This window comes from Erythrolamprus reginae, chromosome 3 (assembly GCF_031021105.1).
Source record: "Erythrolamprus reginae isolate rEryReg1 chromosome 3, rEryReg1.hap1, whole genome shotgun sequence".
In the NCBI taxonomy this organism is placed as follows: Eukaryota; Metazoa; Chordata; class Lepidosauria; order Squamata; family Dipsadidae; genus Erythrolamprus; species Erythrolamprus reginae.
The window spans coordinates 251181453-251200811 of record NC_091952.1 but is presented as its reverse complement, the minus strand read 5'-3'; the positions used below and the strand labels follow the sequence as shown (position 1 = coordinate 251200811).

Here is a 19359-nt window from a genome sequence, read left to right as displayed (position 1 = left end):
CTCTTTGGGGAGGTAAAAAGGTGTGTCTTATACCCCCCAAAATAAAGTACGGTCTTGCTCACTGACCCTGATGTTGGCAGTTTCATATGCTCTACCACCCAGCAGACTTTCAGTGCCAAGAGCTGTTTCCAAGCTGGTCAACCTTTACCTCTGGCCATAGAGTTCCCAAAAGAAAATAATCCATGATACAGTTGCTGGGTATAACTATCTTCAAAGAGGGGCGGAATACAAATCTAATAAATTATTATCATTATCATTATCATCATTATCATCATCATCATCATCATCATCATCATCAACTGGTCAAGTGCAGGAAATAAAGACCAATACAACCATTTGTTTAAAACAACTTCTTTATTGCTGTTTAAATATAGACAGGAATCTTGCCAGAGTAAAGCACACTCTGCATATCTATCAGATAAATACTATTCAGGTTTTAGAGAGAATCCTCTTTGAACCTCTTTCTCCACACCAATGATTTAAGACTGATTTCAACTTTGGCTCCTTGAAAAAGAAGTCTTCTTTTCTACAAACAGGCGTCCAAGTCCATAACCCAAATCAAATTAAACATTTATTTTGGTCATAGACCAGGATAAAGGCTAATATGCAAAGAAAAGCTAAGAAAAGCGCATATGATGTACGAAATAAATGTATTGGATAATACATTTATTATGCAATATTTATGACTCTTCACAACTGGCTTTCCTTCGTGGTTTCATAGTCTTCTGAGCTGGTTTTCTCATTCTTGAAAACTCTTTGCAGAGCAAACTTGTAAGATGCTCTGGTCTGACCTTTTCCACCCTTCTTCCTCCCCACTAAGAAATAAAGGAGTGGGTTGATGCTGCTGTTGAGAGTGGCACATCCTATCCCAAAGATCATGAGGAGGAGATTAGGAGAATGAAAATGTTCGATGACATAAAAGACATTCATTGGGAGAGAAAGCAGGAGGAAGAAGAGGAGGGTCAGCAAGATGGTGGTGAGCAGTTTCCTTTGGTTGCGTTGAGACTTAGACCTCATATGAATCCAGAGAATCACAGTAGACACAACCATGAGAGGTGTACAAAGTAAGCCATTCACAATAAGCTGGTAAAGCACAGGTGAACTTCCATAGGTTCTGGTTTGGTGGAGAATGAAGTGCAGCACAGAGAGCAGGAAGGAGAGGATCCAGATGAGGCTGCAAACAAGTGTGGACAAATTTGGAGGCCGATGACAGCGATGCCAGAGGGGGAAGAGGACAGCTACGCACCTGTCCAGGCTGATGGCTGTCAGCAGAAACTGGCTGGCAGAATACGTGAAGGAAAAGAACTCAAAGAATAAGAAGAAAAAGGCATTGATGACGTGTGTTCTGCGGCTCAGAGTAAACACTGACACAAATATGGCAGAAACAATGAGGAATGTGATGACCCCAAAATCAGCGATGGAGAGGTTCAAGATGAATGTGGTGAAAGGATTCCTCTTAATGGAAAAGGCCAGGAGGTAAATGGTGGTTCCATTTCCCACCAGGCCCAAAAGGCAAATAAGGGCAAAGAAGCCATTGAGAAGATTTCGCATTAAATTATTGAACAGATGATCATAAGGAAATAATTCTGGTATTACAGAAACATTTGAAACAATTTCTGTAGTATTGGAGGTAAAGTTGACTGGTCCAGAACCAATCTCACGACTTTCAGGAATTCTAAAATTGCTCCGTATACTAAAAACAGAAAGAGACAGAAAGAGAATCAGTCCTTGTTAGTGAAATACATACATATTGTAGAAAGGCCCACCCTCTTTCCCAGATCTATCTATCTATCTATCTATCTATCTATCTATCTATCTATCTATCTATCTATCTATCTATCTAAGCCGAGGGGGCGCAGTGAGTAGAGTGCAGTATTGTAGGCCACTGACGCTGACTGCTAAGATCTGCAGGTCAGCAGTTCAAATCTCATCACCAGCTCAAGGTTGACTCAGCCTTCCAACCTTCCGAGGTGGGTCAAATGAGGACCCAGATGGTTGGGGGCAATATGATGGTTTTGTAAACTGCTGAGAGAGGGCTTTATATAAGTCCAACTGCTATGGCTATTGCTAATAGTGACAAAGACCTATAGATGTTCAGTATATTTTATTTATTTATTTATTTGGTTGGATTTTCTATGCCAGCTTTTTCCGCAGGGCAGCTTACAAAAGTGAGAATAAAATGCAATATAAATATAGTTAGAGAAAGCCAACATAAAACTAATATTAAGACCTCAAAGATATAAAACAGGCATTCATATTCACTCAACCACAATCACGCAATCACATCTTTGACTGGAGTGAGGTGTTAAGCTCAATGCCTGCAGACCTGCCAGCAAAGGTAATTTTTTAAAACCTTGTGAAAGGCACCTAGGGTGGGGGCGGTGTGGATGTCTGGAGGGAGTTGGTTCCAGAGGGCTGGGGCAGCTACAGAGAAGGCTCTTCCCCCAGGCCCTGCCAGCCAGCATTGTTTAGCTGACTAGACTTGGAGGAGGCCAACTCTGTGGGACCTAAGCAACCGCTGCGATACGTGAGGCAGGAGATCGTCCCGTAGGTAAGTAAATATGTGACATTTGTCCTATGATCAAGAAAATCCCGTGGATTTCATCGAAGACTAACAAAGCCGAAATGTTCTCCTGATTGTGTGGAAAGATTACATGGAGAATTGAGCAACCTCCATCACAGAAGATTCCATTCAAAAGAAAGAGATCCTGTTCAAAATGGGCAGAGCACCAAAGGAAGTTTCTTTTTGGAATATTATGAAGCAACTGGAAGGCTAACTCCATTCCTGCAAAGAAAAAAAAAAGTTTCAGAATATACTTACTTATCGTATGCGATCCAAACTTGTGGGAAGGAGTATTCTATTATTTGGATGGATCTATTACCTAAAGAAGCAATTATAGTAAATCCTTTATTTTGATCAATAACAGTAGGCGGCAAAAAATGCTCATGTGCTTTAACAACTTCATCCACACAGATTTGTTTCTTTCTGAATGGGCGTCTGTCACTATATTATAAGACGTTAGCACTTACCAGTCTCCTAGAAAAAAACCACCTGCTGCCACACAAATCCCAGAAACCGATTATGTCCGACAGAGTTGGCCTTCTCCAGGTCCCATTGACAAAACAATGCCGTCTGGCAGGACTCAGGGGAAGAGACTTCTCTGTAGCGGCCCCGGCCCTCTGGAATCAACTCCCCCCAGAGATTAGGATTGCCCCCACCCTCCTTGCCTTTCGTAAACTCCTGAAAACCCATCTATGTTGCCAGGCATGGGAAAATTAATATGCCCTTAGCTGTTTTATTGTATGTATTGTATGCTCGGGTTGTATGATTGTTTTTTAATAAAGGTTTTTAAAACTGTTTTAATATTGGATTTGTACATGATGTTTTTCCTTGTTGTGAGCTGCTCTGAGTTCTCGGAGCAGGGCGGCATACAAATCTAATAAATGAATGAATGAATGAATGAAAGAAAGAAAGAATGAAAGGAAGAAAGAAAGGAAGAAAGAAAGAAAGAAAGAAAGAAAGAAAGAAAGAAAGAAAGAAAGAAATAATGAACTTCCAGCAGACGTGGTTGGTAAATCCACAGTAACTGAATTTAAACATGCCTGGATAAACATATATCCATTGTAAGATAAAATACAGGAAATAGTATAAGGGCAGACTAGATGGACCATGAGGTCTTTTTCTGCCGTCAGTCTTCTATGTTTCTATGTTTCTAAGAAGAACACAGACATTTATGTAAGAAATCCATTATACTAAAATCAAGGATGTAATTTGGAACTTGCAGCATGGTCTCTATATAAAGCAAACATAATTGCACACAGCCAGGGGGGGGGGAGCTTTTCTGAGCAAAATAACCAACTAAACATTATTTTTCTCCTTTCATTTTTCATTTGTTTATGATCAGGAGTGTTCAAACTAGTAAACCAATGAAAAAGGTATTTTAAAAAATGGGAAATTGTAGCCTAATCTATATATAAATAAACATATTTGCACACAGCCAGGGGGGAGGGCCTTTTATGAGCAAAATAAACAACTAAACATTATTTTTTTATTTCATTTTTCATTTGTTTATGATCATGGTTGTTCAAATTAGTAAACCAATGCAAAAGGTATTCAAAAGAAATTGGAACTTGCAGCCTAATCTATCTATAAATGAACAAAATTACACAAAAAGGGTGGGGGGCTTTTCTGAGCAAAATAAACAAATAAACATTATTTTTTTATTTCATTTTTCATTTGTTTATGATCATGGTTGTTCAAATTAGTAAACCAATGCAAAAGGTATTCAAAAGAAATTGGAACTTGCAGCCTAATCTATCTATAAATGAACAAAATTACACAAAAAGGGTGGGGGGCTTTTCTGAGCAAAATAAACAAATAAACATTATTTTTTTCATTTCATTTTTCATTTGGTTGTGATCAGGAAGCTTTAAAATAGTAAACCAATGCAAAATGTATTTTTTAAAAAAATAATTAGCTAAAATCAATCTTTTTTAGTCCGGGTCAAAATGATCCGGGAACAGAATAAGTGTAAATTGTTTCGCCCAGCAAAAACTAAGCACCCCCCCGCCCCCCAAAAAAATACTCATAGAAAGAACCTCTCAAATGAGACAATATAATTTCAAGTTTCAGATATGCAGTAAAAATTTTTTACAGGATCTCAAACTTTGTTTTGGGTCAAATATGACCCGAAGAGAAGAGCAGGGTTAAATTTAATTAGGTAAATTAATTGGATTTTAGATATCTGTACTGTATATTGTGTTTCTCAATATGTTGTAAACCATCCTGAGTGCTCAGCACATAAATCAAATCAAATCAATCAATCAATCAATTCCATCAGAAGCCATTTTGTGAATGCACCCTCTGGACGGTTTCAAAATGGCAATGCAACCTCTGACCTCAGGAGAGTGTGGACCACTCATGATTCTGTGATAGATTTTCAATTTTGGAATAAGCTCACAAAGCATTTTCAACCCTTGAGGCAGGGGTGGGCTTCTGCCCGGATGGGAGGGGACATAGAGGGGTAACAAAAATGGAGCCCCACCCCAGAGCACCCAACTTGCACTGAAAGATGTTGAAGGAAAATGCATAAGCCACGGCCACAATGTAGTAGTAAAATGTTTGGTAGCCCTTCACTGGCTTGAGGTTTTTGTTATCTGTATTTTGTAAGCTGACCTGAGTCCTCGGAGAGGGGTATGAACCCAATAAATAAATAAATAAATTCCGTCAGAAGCCATTTTGTGAATGCACCCTCTGAACGTTTACAAAATGGCGTCAGGAGGGAGGGGTCAACAGGAACTCGTGATTCTGTGAGAGACTTTCAATTTTGGAATAAGCTCACAAAGCATTTTCAACCCTTCAGGTTTTTAATTATTTGTAGTACCCACAAAAGAAAGTAAGTTTACATACTGTCTAACATAGTTTCCATGAAGTCCATACCTTTTGAGTTATTAAATGGCTGTTCCATTGTACAAAATGTGTTGTTTGCTTGCTTAGAAGAGTTCACGTCCTGCAGCATTGTAATTAAAAGAAAAGTACAACTATTTTAAAAAAGCAAAATTGACTGTTCTTTTGATTGTCCAAATAACTGAAAGAAATTGTATTCTTGGAGAATTCCAAGTCATTATTGGATTTGCCATCCACACAAAACAGGTGTGGCCCCTCCTAGCTTTCAATGGAGCAATAAAATATATTTACAGTCTGTTGTGGTTAGCTCTGGCCCAGCTTCTGCCCCAGGGACTGTGGATGTGGGGGAGACATCCACATGCTGCAGGCCTGTTTTGCCCCCGGTAGAATCTGATGATGAAGGCTCCTCTGACCAAGAAGATATGAGTGACAGGGAGGAGGAGAGTGTGGCAGACAGCTTAGAAGCAGATCAATTATCTAGCTCCTCCTTGGATTCAGAACAAGAGTTAATGATACAGCCACGCATGCGGAGAGCGATGCATACATATTTTCAAACGTGTATGTGTCTGAACTTTGTACCTGTGAATTTTTGGGAGGATTCTACCAGAGAGCCCGACAGAACACAGTCTGAGACCAAATGCAATCAAAAATCAAGAATACATTACAGTAATCCTAAAAAAGAGATTTTTAAAAAAGGAGGCAAAAACTTTCAAAAAATGGAGCACTTTTTCAATTAATATCAATTCATAACATGAGAAAAGAACTCAAAAAACATATTAAGGTTTATTGGAGTCAGTGATCAGAAGACTGGTGTCATTCATACCAATCTGGAAAGAATTGGATGGGAAATTGAGTTTAATGACTCAATTCTAAATCATCCAAATCATGGTTGTCCCAAAAGTCCACTGGGATTCCCTTAAATTTACATTGAAAACATTCTGCTTTCTGTTAATGTCCATGTTCTATTGAGATTAATGGCATATACCAAGAGTAAGAGATATGAAATTAACAAGTATTCATGATTATATTTAATAGATGATACAGGTTTATTCAGCTGTATTGAAGTATATGATAGGCTATGTATGTTTTCAGTGGGTAGAAAAATAATTATTAAAAAAAATTAATTAGAATTATCCACTCAGGGAAGAATTTAGAAGGTGTAAAAGGAAATAAGAGAGAAGGGGAGAAAGGAGAAAGAGTAGAAGAGGACCTAGAGAAGCAAGATAATAATAATAGCAACAACAACAACAACAACAACATAATTCGATACTACATCATGCAATCCTAGGTGCATGGGAATGAAATGTGAAATCCAGCATAGTGATCTCATGTGTTGTGTTGGATAACAACAACAACAACAATAATAATAATCACAAAAACAACAACAGAAACAACAACAACAATAATTAGTTGTTTAGCAGAGTGATGGCATGGTAGAAAAAACTGTCCTTTTCTCTAGTTGTTCTGATGGGCACTGCCTTATAGCTTGTTTTGAGGCTAGAAGTTGAAACAATTTATGTCCAAGTTGCCAGGAGTGTGTAGTTATTTTCACAGCCCTCTTTTTGACTTGTGTAGTATTCATGTCATCAATGGAAGGCAGGTTGGTAGCCATTGCTTTTTCTGTTTTTCTGTAGTAAAGCGAGTTCCACCGGTGGAATTATCTGATAACACCCCAATGTTTCCCAAGTAACAGACTAGCAGAGTTGGAAGGGACTTTGCAGGTCATCTAGTCCAACCCTCTGCCGAAGCAGGAGATTCTTACACTTGCATCTATCTAGGATCGACTTAGCCTGAACCCAAAATGGAGTATTTTAGAAATAGGAAATTACCACAACACAAGCTTTGCCTTAGTATAGCCATACCTGGGAATGATAGGAAGAATCTCCAGAAGGACCAACAGGTCTTTCTCCCAATCCAAGGACAAGATCTCTTTGGTGTGAGTCCCGTTGGCCTTCACTTGAAGCAAATACAGTCAAAAAGGAGAAGTGAGCCGGGTCAAGCCGCAAACTTTCTCAGTAAACTTGTGCAATATTCTTCTCTAAATTCTGCACTTTTAAGTGTTACCACACACAATATGCAAAATAAGTGGTTAGAGATTATGAAAGAAGAAACAACCAGAATGTTAGATCCTTACAAGAATCAACTGCAGACTCTTTAAGTAAGAACGGATCTGTTTTATTAGAACACAAAGTAACGGTTTACACTAAGGAACAAGACAACAACAACATGGCCGTGCCTGCCAGCTATATATATCCCGGGCTGCCAGGCTGAGCCAACCAATCACCTTGCAGTATTTTCCCGCCCAAGGAATATGGGGCGGGTACAAGGCCTAACTGTCCTCTGGACAAAACAAAGAAGGCACCTGAGAGAAAAGCAGCCTATTTTGGACATCAGATTCTTGAATTCTTTGTTTGTTTTTTTAACAAAGAATTGTTTGTTAAACTTTGTTGTTTAACATTCTTTTCTTCTTTCGCAGTTTCTTTATTAAATAGCTAATTACTTACTTTAACTAATAACAGCATGTGTGTTATTTTGACGTTGAAGCAGGACCATTAGTATCTCAGGGAACATGGTGTCTTTCAATGGAGATTCACAAAATCTAAGTTAAGGACAACATACGTCTATACCGAAGAAAATATATTTATTTAGTTCTGGACTGAAATGTGGAGTATTTAGTTGCTGGCTTGCAGAAATTTCCCCTGTATCACATCAGATAAAATCAAGCAACAAAATGATTGCAAAGCCAACAACCAAGTTCATACTTATAGTGTGGAAAATTGTTGCATAGATGGTGGTGTCTGTGTTATAATGACCCTTGTTAATAATTGTATTTGTTAATGCCAAGAGAGTAGTAAAAATCTTATCCTATGAATCAAAAATAGGCACTGCAGATTTTAGAAATCAAACGTTATCCAGTAAGTCTCAGTCATTTGGTGCAACTTTGTTAAAATCTGTTTATTGCAATCCTCCAAAATATGCATATTGTATATCCCATTATTTTCAAGTAAAACCTACATTTTTTCTATTAAAATATCCTTTAATCTTGTTTAAAAACAGTTCAAGGTAATACAAACTAAAAAAAAGGAGAAAAATTAAATTTTGTGTTCATCATTAGTGATTGGTTCACAATGGAATATAAATAATACAAGATATATTACAGCTAGCCATTGACTTGACTTAAGGACCACATTTGAACCTAGAATTGAACTCGTTAATCATTGTTAAAATTAAATGAGGCACTTTGTGATTCCTTGTTCAACAACAAGAATCCTAGTAGTTCCAGTCCTTGTATGTCCAATCACACTTGGCCAATAAAATTCTATTCTATTCTATTCCATTCCATTCCATTCCATCCCATTCTATTCATGGTAAAACATGACACTGTTACATTTCAGATTATACTTAAAATTAATGTGGTTTTCTGGAAATACATATTCACTGCTATTTAAAAGAAGATACAACAGCACTGGGCTTCTACAGATGAAGCATTTATTTTAAAAAGCTTCCTCATTTTCTTAAGTTCTCTAGAACAATAATAAAGCAGTCTTTTAAAAATAATAATTCAATAATAAGTCTATTTGGAACAGTCTACAGACTTTTATAGCTATCGACTTACCTCCTTGCATCCAGTTCAGCAGAAAATAAAAATCTGCCTCTCTCTCATTCAGCAATTTGCCTTCTTGCAGCCAGTTTAATTTTTATTTCTTGCACGTGGCTTGCCTGTGTTGAATCAGCTGTTGGCCGGGAGGCTGATATCAGTTGCTAGTGCTAATCAGGCTCTGTTCTGTTTGCTGCAAGGGGGTAAATTGCTGGGAGGCGGAGACCAAAGGGTGTGTGTGGCTGGGTGGGGCTACATTCTGTGTATAAGGTGTGTCTTATACCCCCCAAAATACAGCATGTTCTTGCTCACTGACGCTGATGTTGGCAGTTTCATGTGCTCTACCACCCAGATGGCTTTCAATGCCAAGAGCTGTTTCCAAGCTGGTAAACCTTTACCTCTGGCCATAGAGTTCCCCAAAGAAAATAATCCACGATGCAGTTGCTGGGTATAACCATCAACTGGTCAAGTGCAGGAAATAAAGACCAATACAACCATTTGTTTAACACAATTTCTTTATTGCTGTTTGCATGCAGACAGGAATCTTGCCAGAGTAAAGCACATACTGCATATGTATCAGATAAAGACTATTCAGGTTTTAGAGAGATTCCCCTTTGAACCTCTTTCTCCACACCAATGACTCAAGGCTGATTTCAACTTTAGCTCCTTGAAAAAGAAGTCTTCCCTTCTACAAACAGGCAACCAAGTCCATAACCCAAATCAAATTAAACATTTATTTTGGTCAGAGACCAGGATAAAGGCTAATATGCAAAGAAAAGCTAAGAAAAACACTTATGATGTGCCAAATAAATGTGTTGGATAATACATTTATTATGCAATATTTATGTTTCTTCACAACTGGCTTTCCTTCGTGGCTTCCTGGTCTTCTGGGCTGCTTTTCTCATTCTTGAAAACTCTTTGCAGAGCAACCTTGTAAGATGCTCTGGTCTGACCTTTTCCACCCTTCTTCCTCCCCACTAAGAAATAAAGGAGTGGGTTGATGCTGCTGTTGAGAGTGGCACATCCTATCCCAAAGGACATGAGGAGAAGATTAGGAGAATGAAAATGTTCGATGACATAAAAGACATTCATTGGGAGAGAAAGCAGGAGGAAGAAGAGGAGGGCCAGCAAGATGGTGGTGAGAAGTTTCCTTTGGTTGCGTTGAGACTTAGACCTCATATGAATCCAGAGAATCACAGTAGACGCAACCATGAGAGGCGTACAAAGTAAGCCATTCACAATAAGCTGGTAAAGCACAGGTGAACTTTGAAAGGCCCTGGTCTGGTGGAGAATGAAGTGCAGCGCAGAGAGCAGGAAGGAGAGGATCCAGATGAGGCTGCAAACAAGTGTGGACAAATATGGAGGACGATGACAACGATGCCAGAGTGGGAAGAGGACAGCTACGCACCTGTCCAGGCTGATGGCTGTCAGCAGAAACTGGCTTGCAGAATACGTGAAGGAAAAGAACTCAAAAAATAATAAGAAAAAGGCATTGACGACGTATGTTCTGCGGCTCAGAGTAAACACTGACACAAATATGGCTGAAATAACGAGGGATGTGATGACCCCAAAATCAGCGATGGAGAGGTTCAGGATGAATGTGGTGAAAGGATTCCTCTTAATGGAAAAGGCCAGGAGGTAAATGGTGGCTCCATTTCCCACCAGGCCAAAAATGCAAATAAGGGCAATGAAGCCATTGAGAAGATTTCGTGTTACATTATCAAATAGATGATCGTAAGGAAAAAATTCTGGTATTATAGAAACATTTGAAACAATTTCAGTAGTATTGAAGGGAAAGTCAATCGATTCAGGAACATGGTCACGACTTACAGGAATTATACGTTCGCTCCATATACTGAAAACACAAAGAGACAAAAAGAGAATCAGTCCTTATTAGCGAAATACATAGAAACATAGAAGACTGACAGCAGAAAAAGACCTCAGGATCCATCTAGTCTGCCCTTATACTATTTTTTGTATTTTATCTTAGGATGGATATATGTTTATCCCAGGCATGTTTAAATTTAGTTACTGTGGATTTACCAACCATGTCTGTGGGAAGTTTGTTCCAAGGATCTACTCCTCTTTCAGTCAAATAATATTTTCTCATGTTGCTTTTGATCTTTCCCCCAACTAACCTCAGATTGTGTCCCCTTGTTCTTGTGTTCACTTTCCTATTAAAAACACTTCCCTCCTGAACCTTATTTAATCTTTGACATATTTAAATTTTTCGATCATGTCCCCCCTTCCCTTCTGTCCTCCAGACTATACAGATTGAGTTCATTAAGTCTTTCCTGATACGTTTTATGCTTAAGACCTTCCACCATTCTTGTAGCCCATCTTTCGACCCGTTCAATTTGGTCAATATCTTTTTTGTAGGTGAGGTCTCCAGAACTGAACACAATATTCCAAATGTGGTCTCACCAGTGCTCTATACAGAGGGATCACAATCTCCTTCTTCCTGCTTGTTATACCTCTAGCTATGCAGCCAAGCATCCTACTTGTTTTTCTTACCGCCCGATCACACTGCTCACCCATTTTGAGACTGTCAGAAATCATTACCCCTAAATCCTTCTCTTCTGAAATTTTTGCTAACACAGAACTGCCAATACAATGCTCAGATTGAGGATTCCTTTTCCCCAAGTGCATTATTTTACATTTGGAAACATTAAACTGCAGTTTCCATTGCTTTGACCATTTATCTAGTAAAGCTAAATCATTTACCATATTACAGACTCATCGCCATTTCTGCTAATGGATTGGAGGATTCCAGCTGTACTAGTGTCAGCCCAATACTGCAAACATACACACATCAATAAGGATAGACAGACACTTTTTTCACTTAAACATATCAACACATATCCCTTTTTGACCGCCTGATGGTAAATACAGCCATAAAATTAAAGTTGCTTGCAAGATTGGAGAATTGCTACACCCAATAGGAGTGAGGTTGCATAGTGGTTAGAGTGCAGCAGTGCAGGCTACTTCAGCTGATGGCAAACTGCAGTTCAGCAGTTCAAATTCACTTGTTCGAGATTTGACTCAGCACTCCATCCTTCCGAGGTGGGTCACAGGAGGACCCAGATGGTTGGGGGCAATATGATGATTTTGTAAACTGCTGAGAGAGGGCTTTATATAAGTCCAACTGCTATGGCTATTGCTAATAGTGACAAAGATCTATAGATGTTCAGTATATTTTATTTATTTATTTATTGGGTTGGATTTTCTATGCTGCCTTTTTCCGTAGACTCAGGGCAGCTTACAAAAGTGAGAATTTATTTATTTATTTATTAGATTTGCATGCCGCCCCTCTCCATAGACTAAAGAGAATAAAATACAAATATAGTTAGAGAAAGCCAACATAAAACTAATATTAAGACCCTCCAAGATATAAAACAGGCATTCATATTCAAAGGTAAGTTTTTAAACCCTTGTGAAAGGCACGTAAGTTGGGGGCAGTGTGGATCTCTGGAGGGAGTTGGTTCCAGAGGACTGGGGCAGCTACAGAGAAGGCTCTTCCCCTAGGCCCTGCCACTCCGCATTGTTTAGCTGACTGGACTTGGAGGAGGCCAACTCTGTGGGACCTAAGCAACCGCTGCGATACGTGAGGTAGGAGACTGTCCCGTAAGTAAGTAAATATGTGACAGTTGTCCTATGATCAAGAAAATCCCATGGATTTCATCAAAGACTAACAAAGCTGAAATGTTCTCCTGATTGTGTGGAGAGATTACATGGAGAATTGAGCAACCTCCATCACAGGAGATTCCGTTCAAAAGAAAGAGATCCTGTTCAAAATGGGCAGAGCACCAAAGCAAGTTTCCTTTTGGAATATTATGAAGCAACTGGAAGGCTAACTCCATTCCTGCAAAGAAAAATAATTATTTCATAATATACTTACTAATTGTATTCCTCCCAAACAGGAGGGAAGTGTTGTGGTATTTGGATTGACCCATCACCTAAAGAAGCAATTAAAATAAATCCTTTATTTGGATCAATAACAGCAGGCGGCAAAAAATGCTCATGTGCTTTAACAACTTCATCCACACAGATTTGTTTCTTTCTGAACGGGCATTTGCCACTACTGTATATTGTAGGAAGTTAGCACCTACCAGTCTCCTAGAAAAATGAAATGTTTTAGGAATATTAAAAGGGAAGAATATTTCATCTAAAAGGGAGGCAGAAACTCAGCACCCTTTTGTTAATTGGACATTAAGGCCTTGAAATAGTCTATTTTACGTTAACAAAGATCTACCTCCTTCAGGCAGAGTCATAGTAGGAATTGCCCAAAGCCCTTTCATTACATCATCACCTAGTAAGAGTCAACCAAGCCTGGGACTTAAAAGAAAACCTACAAAGTTATCCCTACATGGCCACATGGGACTCTGACAACCAATCAGAACACAAGCTGAAATTCAAAGCCCAACAGAGGGAATAAAACCCAGGTACTCCCAGCATCATGCCCCTTCTTTGCCCAGGATCTCAAACTATGTGATTCTGTCCATCAATAAACCATCGTTCCAATCAGCCTCCATGTTTCCGATGTCTTTCTCCCCACTTGGAACTGAACCCAGATGGACATTGCTTCCCAAAAATATAAATAAAATAATATCCAGTTGGATTCTTTATCCCCTATCCCAGTGATGGGCTCCTCTGGGTAAGGTCAGGTATGCAGAACCAGCAGAATTTTTTTTCTTTTTTTCTCTTCTGGGCTGTGTGTATGTTTTTCCTATAGCAGTAAATGAGGTTGAATGTGTATAATTTTAGAAGATCTCTCTCTCTCTCTCTCTCTCTCTCTCTCTCTCTCTCTCTCTCTCTCTCTCTCTCTGTGTGTGTGTGTGTGTGTACTCACACATACAGTTTATATAGTAGATAATGTATATTTTTGTGTGCCTTTGTGTAATGGGTATGTACATATATGGCATATATACGTAGAATTAAATAATATATTTTGGATGTTCAGTAATAGAAAATAGATAGGGAAATTGTATCTCTTTGATGCAAGAAAACGCCAGGCACCCTAACCGTAACCTTTGACGTGAGTGATGTCAAGTTGACCACCTTTAAGCCAGTCACATGACCTTTAAGTCACCCTGGTCACATGATCGTCAAGCCATTCCCAACTGGTCATATGGCCGTCAACTTACACCCACAAAATAAGCCACAATCACAGAATGGTAGTAATTTTTTTTACAGCCCTTATCCAGATGACCATTAGCCAAAAATCATTGTGATCTTCTAAGCTGCCACAGAATTATTTAACTGATAATTAATTCAAAATATTTTTAAAAAATGTGTTCCCTTTGAAAATGAAACTATCTCTGTCTAACACCCCCCCCCCCCCATCTTTCCTTCCTTTTCATAAATGCTTTTTGGGTTCTATTTTTTTTCTAATTAAAGAAGAACACAGGCATTGATTTGATCTCTTGTGTCCTTCCAATGGACAATTCTGGGAGGATGTGGCCTTCGGGAAGTGACAGGTGTCAGTGTTTTGATATTCTTAAATTATCCATTAGATTTAGCATATGAATAAAGTTTGATTTCTGCAATGCTCTCTACAAGGGGCTACCTTTGAAGAATGCTCAGAAACTTCAAATTGTGCAATATGCAGCCGCCTGAGTAGTTATGGGCCTCCCAAGTTATGCCCATGTTTCTCCAGCACTCCGCAGATTGCATTGGCTGCCAATTGGTTTCTGGACACAATTCAAAGTGTTGGTTAAGACCTATAAAGTCCTACATGGCATCGGACCAGGTTACTTGTGGAACTGCTTCTTCCGCATGAGTCCCAGTGCCTGGTTAGCTCCCACAGAGTTGGCCTTCTCCAGGTCCCATCAATTAGAAAATGTCACTCGGTAGGGCCTAGGGGATGAACCTTCTCTGTGGGGCCCAGAGATTTGGACTGCCCCTCCTCACCTTCCGTAAGAATCTAAAGACTCATCTGTATTGCCAGGCTGGGGGCCATTAGAGTCTAGTCCCCTGACCGACGAGTGCAGGTATGTTTGCTGTTGAATGGGAATGAGTGAATTTTAAATGCTATTAGGGTGTTTAAATTTAATTAGCTAAATTAATTGGATTCTAGATATCTGTACTGTATATTGTGTTTCTCGATATGTTGTAAGCCGCCCCGAGTCCTTGGAGAGGGGCGGCATATGAATCAAATAAATAAAGCCTATCAGAAGCCATTTTGTGAAAGCGCCCTCTGAACGTTTTCAGGAGAGAGAGGACAACAGGAACTCATGATTTTGTGAGAGACTTTCAATTTTGGAATCAGCTCAGAAAGCATTTGCAACCCTTGAGGTTTTTGTTATCTGTAGAACCCACAAAGGAAAGAAAGTTTACATACTGTCTAATATTGTTTTCAGGAAGTCCTCCTCTTCTGAGTAATTAAATTGCTGTTCCATTGTGCAAAATGTGTTGTTTGCTTGCTTAGAAGAGTTCACGCCCTGGAGCTTTGTAATTTAAAGGGAAGTACAATTATTTTTAAAAAAGCAAAATTGACTGTTCTTTTGATTGTCAAAATAGTTGAAATAAATTGTATTCTTGGAGAATTCCAAGTCATTATTGGGTGTGCCATCCACACAAAACAGGTGGGCCCTTCCTAACTTTCAGTGGAGCCACAAAATGTATTTACAGTCTGAGACCAAATGCAATAAAAATCAGGAATACATTACAGTAACCCTAAGAAAAAAAAATGGGGAAAAAATCTTCCAAAAAATGGGCCTGTTTTTCAATTAATATCAATTCATAACATGAGAAAAGAACTCGTAAAAACATATTAAGTTTTACTGGAGTCAGTGATCAGAAGACTGGTGTCACTCATACCAATCAGGGAAAAAATGGATAGAAATTGAGTTTAATGACTATGAAAATTCTTAATCATCCAAATCATGGTAGTCACAAAAGTCAACTGGACTTCCTTTGTATTTTCTTTGAAAACATCCTGCTTTCTGTTAATCTCCATATTCTGTTGAGATTAATGACATATACCAAGAGTAACAGATATGAAATAAACAAGTATTCATCGTTATATTTAATAGATGATGCATGATTATTAAGCTGTATTGAAGTACAGTATATGATAGGCTATGCATGTTTTCAGTGGGGAGAAAAATAATAATTTTAAAAAATGTAATTAGAATTATCCAGATTTAGAGGGTGTTAGAGGAAATAGGAGAGAAGGAGAGAAAGGAGAAAGAGTAGAAGAGGACATAGAGAAGCAAGAAAGAAGGAAGATGAGATGGTGGTAGGAAAGTGGAGAGAAAGTGTAAGAGGTAGTGAGAGAAAGGAGAGAGAGTAGAAGGGGACGTAGAGAAGGGGGAAGGAGGAAGAGATTGTAGTAGGAAAGGGGCGAGAAGATACAAGAAAGTAGGTAATAGAGGTGGAGTAGCCACCTGAGATAGAAAGAGGGGAGTGAAGAGAAAGAATATTGAGGTAGATTAAATAACAAAATTAAAATTGGAATATAATTTAGGTTATTGTATTCTTGTTTTTAAGTGATAATATATGCATATTAAGATATATTTGATGTTATGTGTGTTTCTGATATGGAGAAAAATAAAAAAATTACAAAAAAGAAAGAACCTTCTTGGGTTCTCAGTTAGAATAGAATCAAATAGAATTCTTTATTGGCCAAGTGTGATTGGACACACAAGGAATTTGTCTTCCGTGCATAATCTCTCAGTGTACATAAAAAATATAAGTGATAAATCACGATCATAGTCATAAATACATTCCTCATGAATCATAAGACATGGCACTTTGTGATAGTCATTGGATGCTAAATAAGCAATCAAAATCATACTAGTAAAACAATATAAATGTAACTTGTTGCTTGTATCCTAAGATTTTTATTAATATTGATTGTTTCTTCATTGCTTATTTCACCCCATGACAATCATTAAGTGTTGTACCTCATAATTCTTGACTAATGTATCTTTTTCTTTTATGTACGTTGAGAGCATATGCACCAAGACAAATTTATTTTGTGTCCAATCTCACTTGGCCAATAAAATTCTATTCTATTCTATTCTAATTCATAAACATACAAGCAACAAAGCTATAGTCATCAGTAGAAAAGGATGTAGGTAATAGAAAGGATGAGAAGAAAAAATAGTAATACAATTTTAGTAAATAATTTGTCAGTGTTGTGGGAGTATCAGAGAGGGCCGGCATACAGATCCAAATAATAATGATAATAATGATAACAATGACAATGACAATGATAATAATGATGATAATAAGAACAAGAACAAGAATAAGAATTTACTGGGAACAGCACACATAATTCACCACTATGTCACACAGCCCTAGGTGCTTGAGAAGTGCCCGACTAGTGATGAAATATGAAATCTAGCATAGTGACCACATCCGAGTCTTCGGAGAAGGGCAGCATACAAATCTAATAAATTAGATAGATAGATAGATAGATAGATAGATAGATAGATGGATGGATGGATGGATGGATGGATGGATGGATGGATGGATGGATGGATGGATGGATGGATGGATGGATGAATAATAAATAAATAAATACATAAATACATAAATACATAAATATGCTATGTTGTATTGTTAGATAATAATAATAATAACAATAATAACAACAGTAATAACAATAACAAGAACAACAGCAGCAACAACAATAACAACAACAACAATTATTATTTGCTTAGCAGAGTGATGGCATGGTAGAAAAAACTGTCCTTCTCTAGTTGTTCTGATGTGCACTGCCCTACAGCATTATTTTGAGGGAAGGAGTTAAAACAATTTATGTCCATGATATGAGGGGTCTGTAAATATTTTCACGACCCTCTTTTTGACTCGCGCAGGATACATGTCGTCAGTGGAAGGCAGATTGGTAGCAATTGCTTTTTCTGCTGTTCTGCAGTAAAGCGAGTTCTACCTGTGGAATTATCTGATAACACCCCAATGTTCCACCAGACTAGCAGAGGTGGAAGGGTCTTTAAAGATCATCTAGTCCAAGCCGGAGATTGTTACACCTGCCTTTACCTAGGATCAACTTAGCCTGAATCCCAAATGGAGTATTTTAGAAATAGCAAATTACCACAACACGAGCTTTGTCTTTATTACAGCCATACCTGGTAATGATAGAAAGACTCTCCAGAAGGACCAACAGGTCTTTCCCACAATCTAAGGACAAGATCTCTTTGCTGTGAGTCCCGTTGACTTTCACTTGAAGCAAGTACAGTCGAAAAGGATAAGTGAGCCAGGTCAAGCTGCAACCTTTCTCAGTAAACTTGTGCAATATTCTTCTCTAAGTTCTGCATTTTTAAGTGTTATCACACACAATATGCAAAATAAGTGGTTAGAGATGCAATCAGATTTTGAAAGAAGAAACAACCAGAAGGGACCTGAAAGAAAAGCAACTTATTCTGGACATCAAATTCTTGAACTCCAGTACAGTGCTGGTTCAGACCGATTCTTTAGAACCTGTAGTGGAAATTTGTCACGGCTTGTCAAACCGGCAGCAATGGCTGGCTGTCCACGCTCCTAAACGGTCCACTGGTCATCACGGATTGCAAAAAACCCTTCATTTCAATGAAGTGACACGTGCTCCCATGTGAGAGAAGTGAGCACACAAAATATGCACTTCCATCCCAATACAAATTGGAAGGGAAAGCAAATAGAGCCACCACCACCCACGCTCCAGTACCGTTAAAGCAGTGGTTCTCAACCTTTCTAATGCCGCAACCCCTTAATACAGTTCCTTATGTTGTGGTGACCCCCAACCATAAGTCTAGTGCCAATTCTCCCAACAGAGCTTTAAGCTGATTGGCAGAAAGGTCAGAGGGACACCCCCCCACTGTAATCGTCTGATTGGTCGGATTGTAAAAATATGTTCCAAGGCGCCAGAATAGAAGCTTTAGTTCCTAACACCATGGGAAATTTGTTCTTTTCCCGTGATCTTAGGCGACCCCTGTGAAATGGTTGTTCGACCCCCAAAGGGGTCCTGACCTCCAGGTTGAGAACTATGGCGTTAAAGGAAAGGAACATCTTATGGCAGCAATTGTTCAATGTGACAGCAATTTCCTTTTATTATTTATTAAATTGATACGCTGCTGATATCACTGATAAGGTGATTCTGAGTAGCTTGCTCAGCAAATGATTCCAGGAAACAGTGCAAGCTTCTATCATTTTGCGAATTTTGTTTTGTGTGCAAATATTGCTGTTTCCTGTACATTTTTGACCAAATGCACTTTTTGTTCTGATTGGTTTAACCGAAGAGTCAAAATCTTGAAAGGCCATTTTTATAGCTGGAAGGAGAGGATTCCTGAAAGGAGCAATAGGTCTCCAGGCCTTATGGGGATGTAAAACTCGATGATGTAAAACTCTTCAA

At 38.6% G+C, this 19359-nt stretch overlaps 2 protein-coding genes across 3 annotated transcripts; both read right to left on the bottom strand.

The window, feature by feature from the left end:
* Nucleotides 1-335: 335 nt before the first annotated feature.
* On the bottom strand, nucleotides 336-7434 carry LOC139165236 (proto-oncogene Mas-like). Of its 2 annotated transcripts, none has more exons than XM_070748339.1 (4): nucleotides 7270-7434; nucleotides 5441-5510; nucleotides 2822-2882; nucleotides 336-1693 (listed from the first exon to the last, which is right to left on the bottom strand). In XM_070748339.1, exons 2-4 carry the CDS (start codon nucleotides 5466-5468, stop codon nucleotides 691-693), a joined length of 1092 nt encoding a protein of 363 aa, XP_070604440.1. In that variant the 5' UTR covers nucleotides 5469-5510; nucleotides 7270-7434; the 3' UTR covers nucleotides 336-690. The 2 variants fall into 2 exon arrangements, with proteins under 2 accessions (XP_070604440.1, XP_070604441.1); XM_070748340.1 differs by lacking the exon at nucleotides 2822-2882 and adding an exon at nucleotides 2655-2785 and having other exon boundaries at nucleotides 7270-7345.
* Nucleotides 7435-9555: 2121 nt separating this feature from the next.
* On the bottom strand, nucleotides 9556-18178 carry LOC139166014 (proto-oncogene Mas-like). The gene is made up of 4 exons (XM_070749275.1): nucleotides 18101-18178; nucleotides 15346-15451; nucleotides 12904-12961; nucleotides 9556-10860 (listed from the first exon to the last, which is right to left on the bottom strand). The coding sequence occupies exons 2-4, from the start codon at nucleotides 15401-15403 to the stop codon at nucleotides 9858-9860; spliced, it is 1119 nt and encodes a 372-aa protein (XP_070605376.1). The 5' UTR covers nucleotides 15404-15451; nucleotides 18101-18178; the 3' UTR covers nucleotides 9556-9857.
* Nucleotides 18179-19359: the final 1181 nt, after the last annotated feature.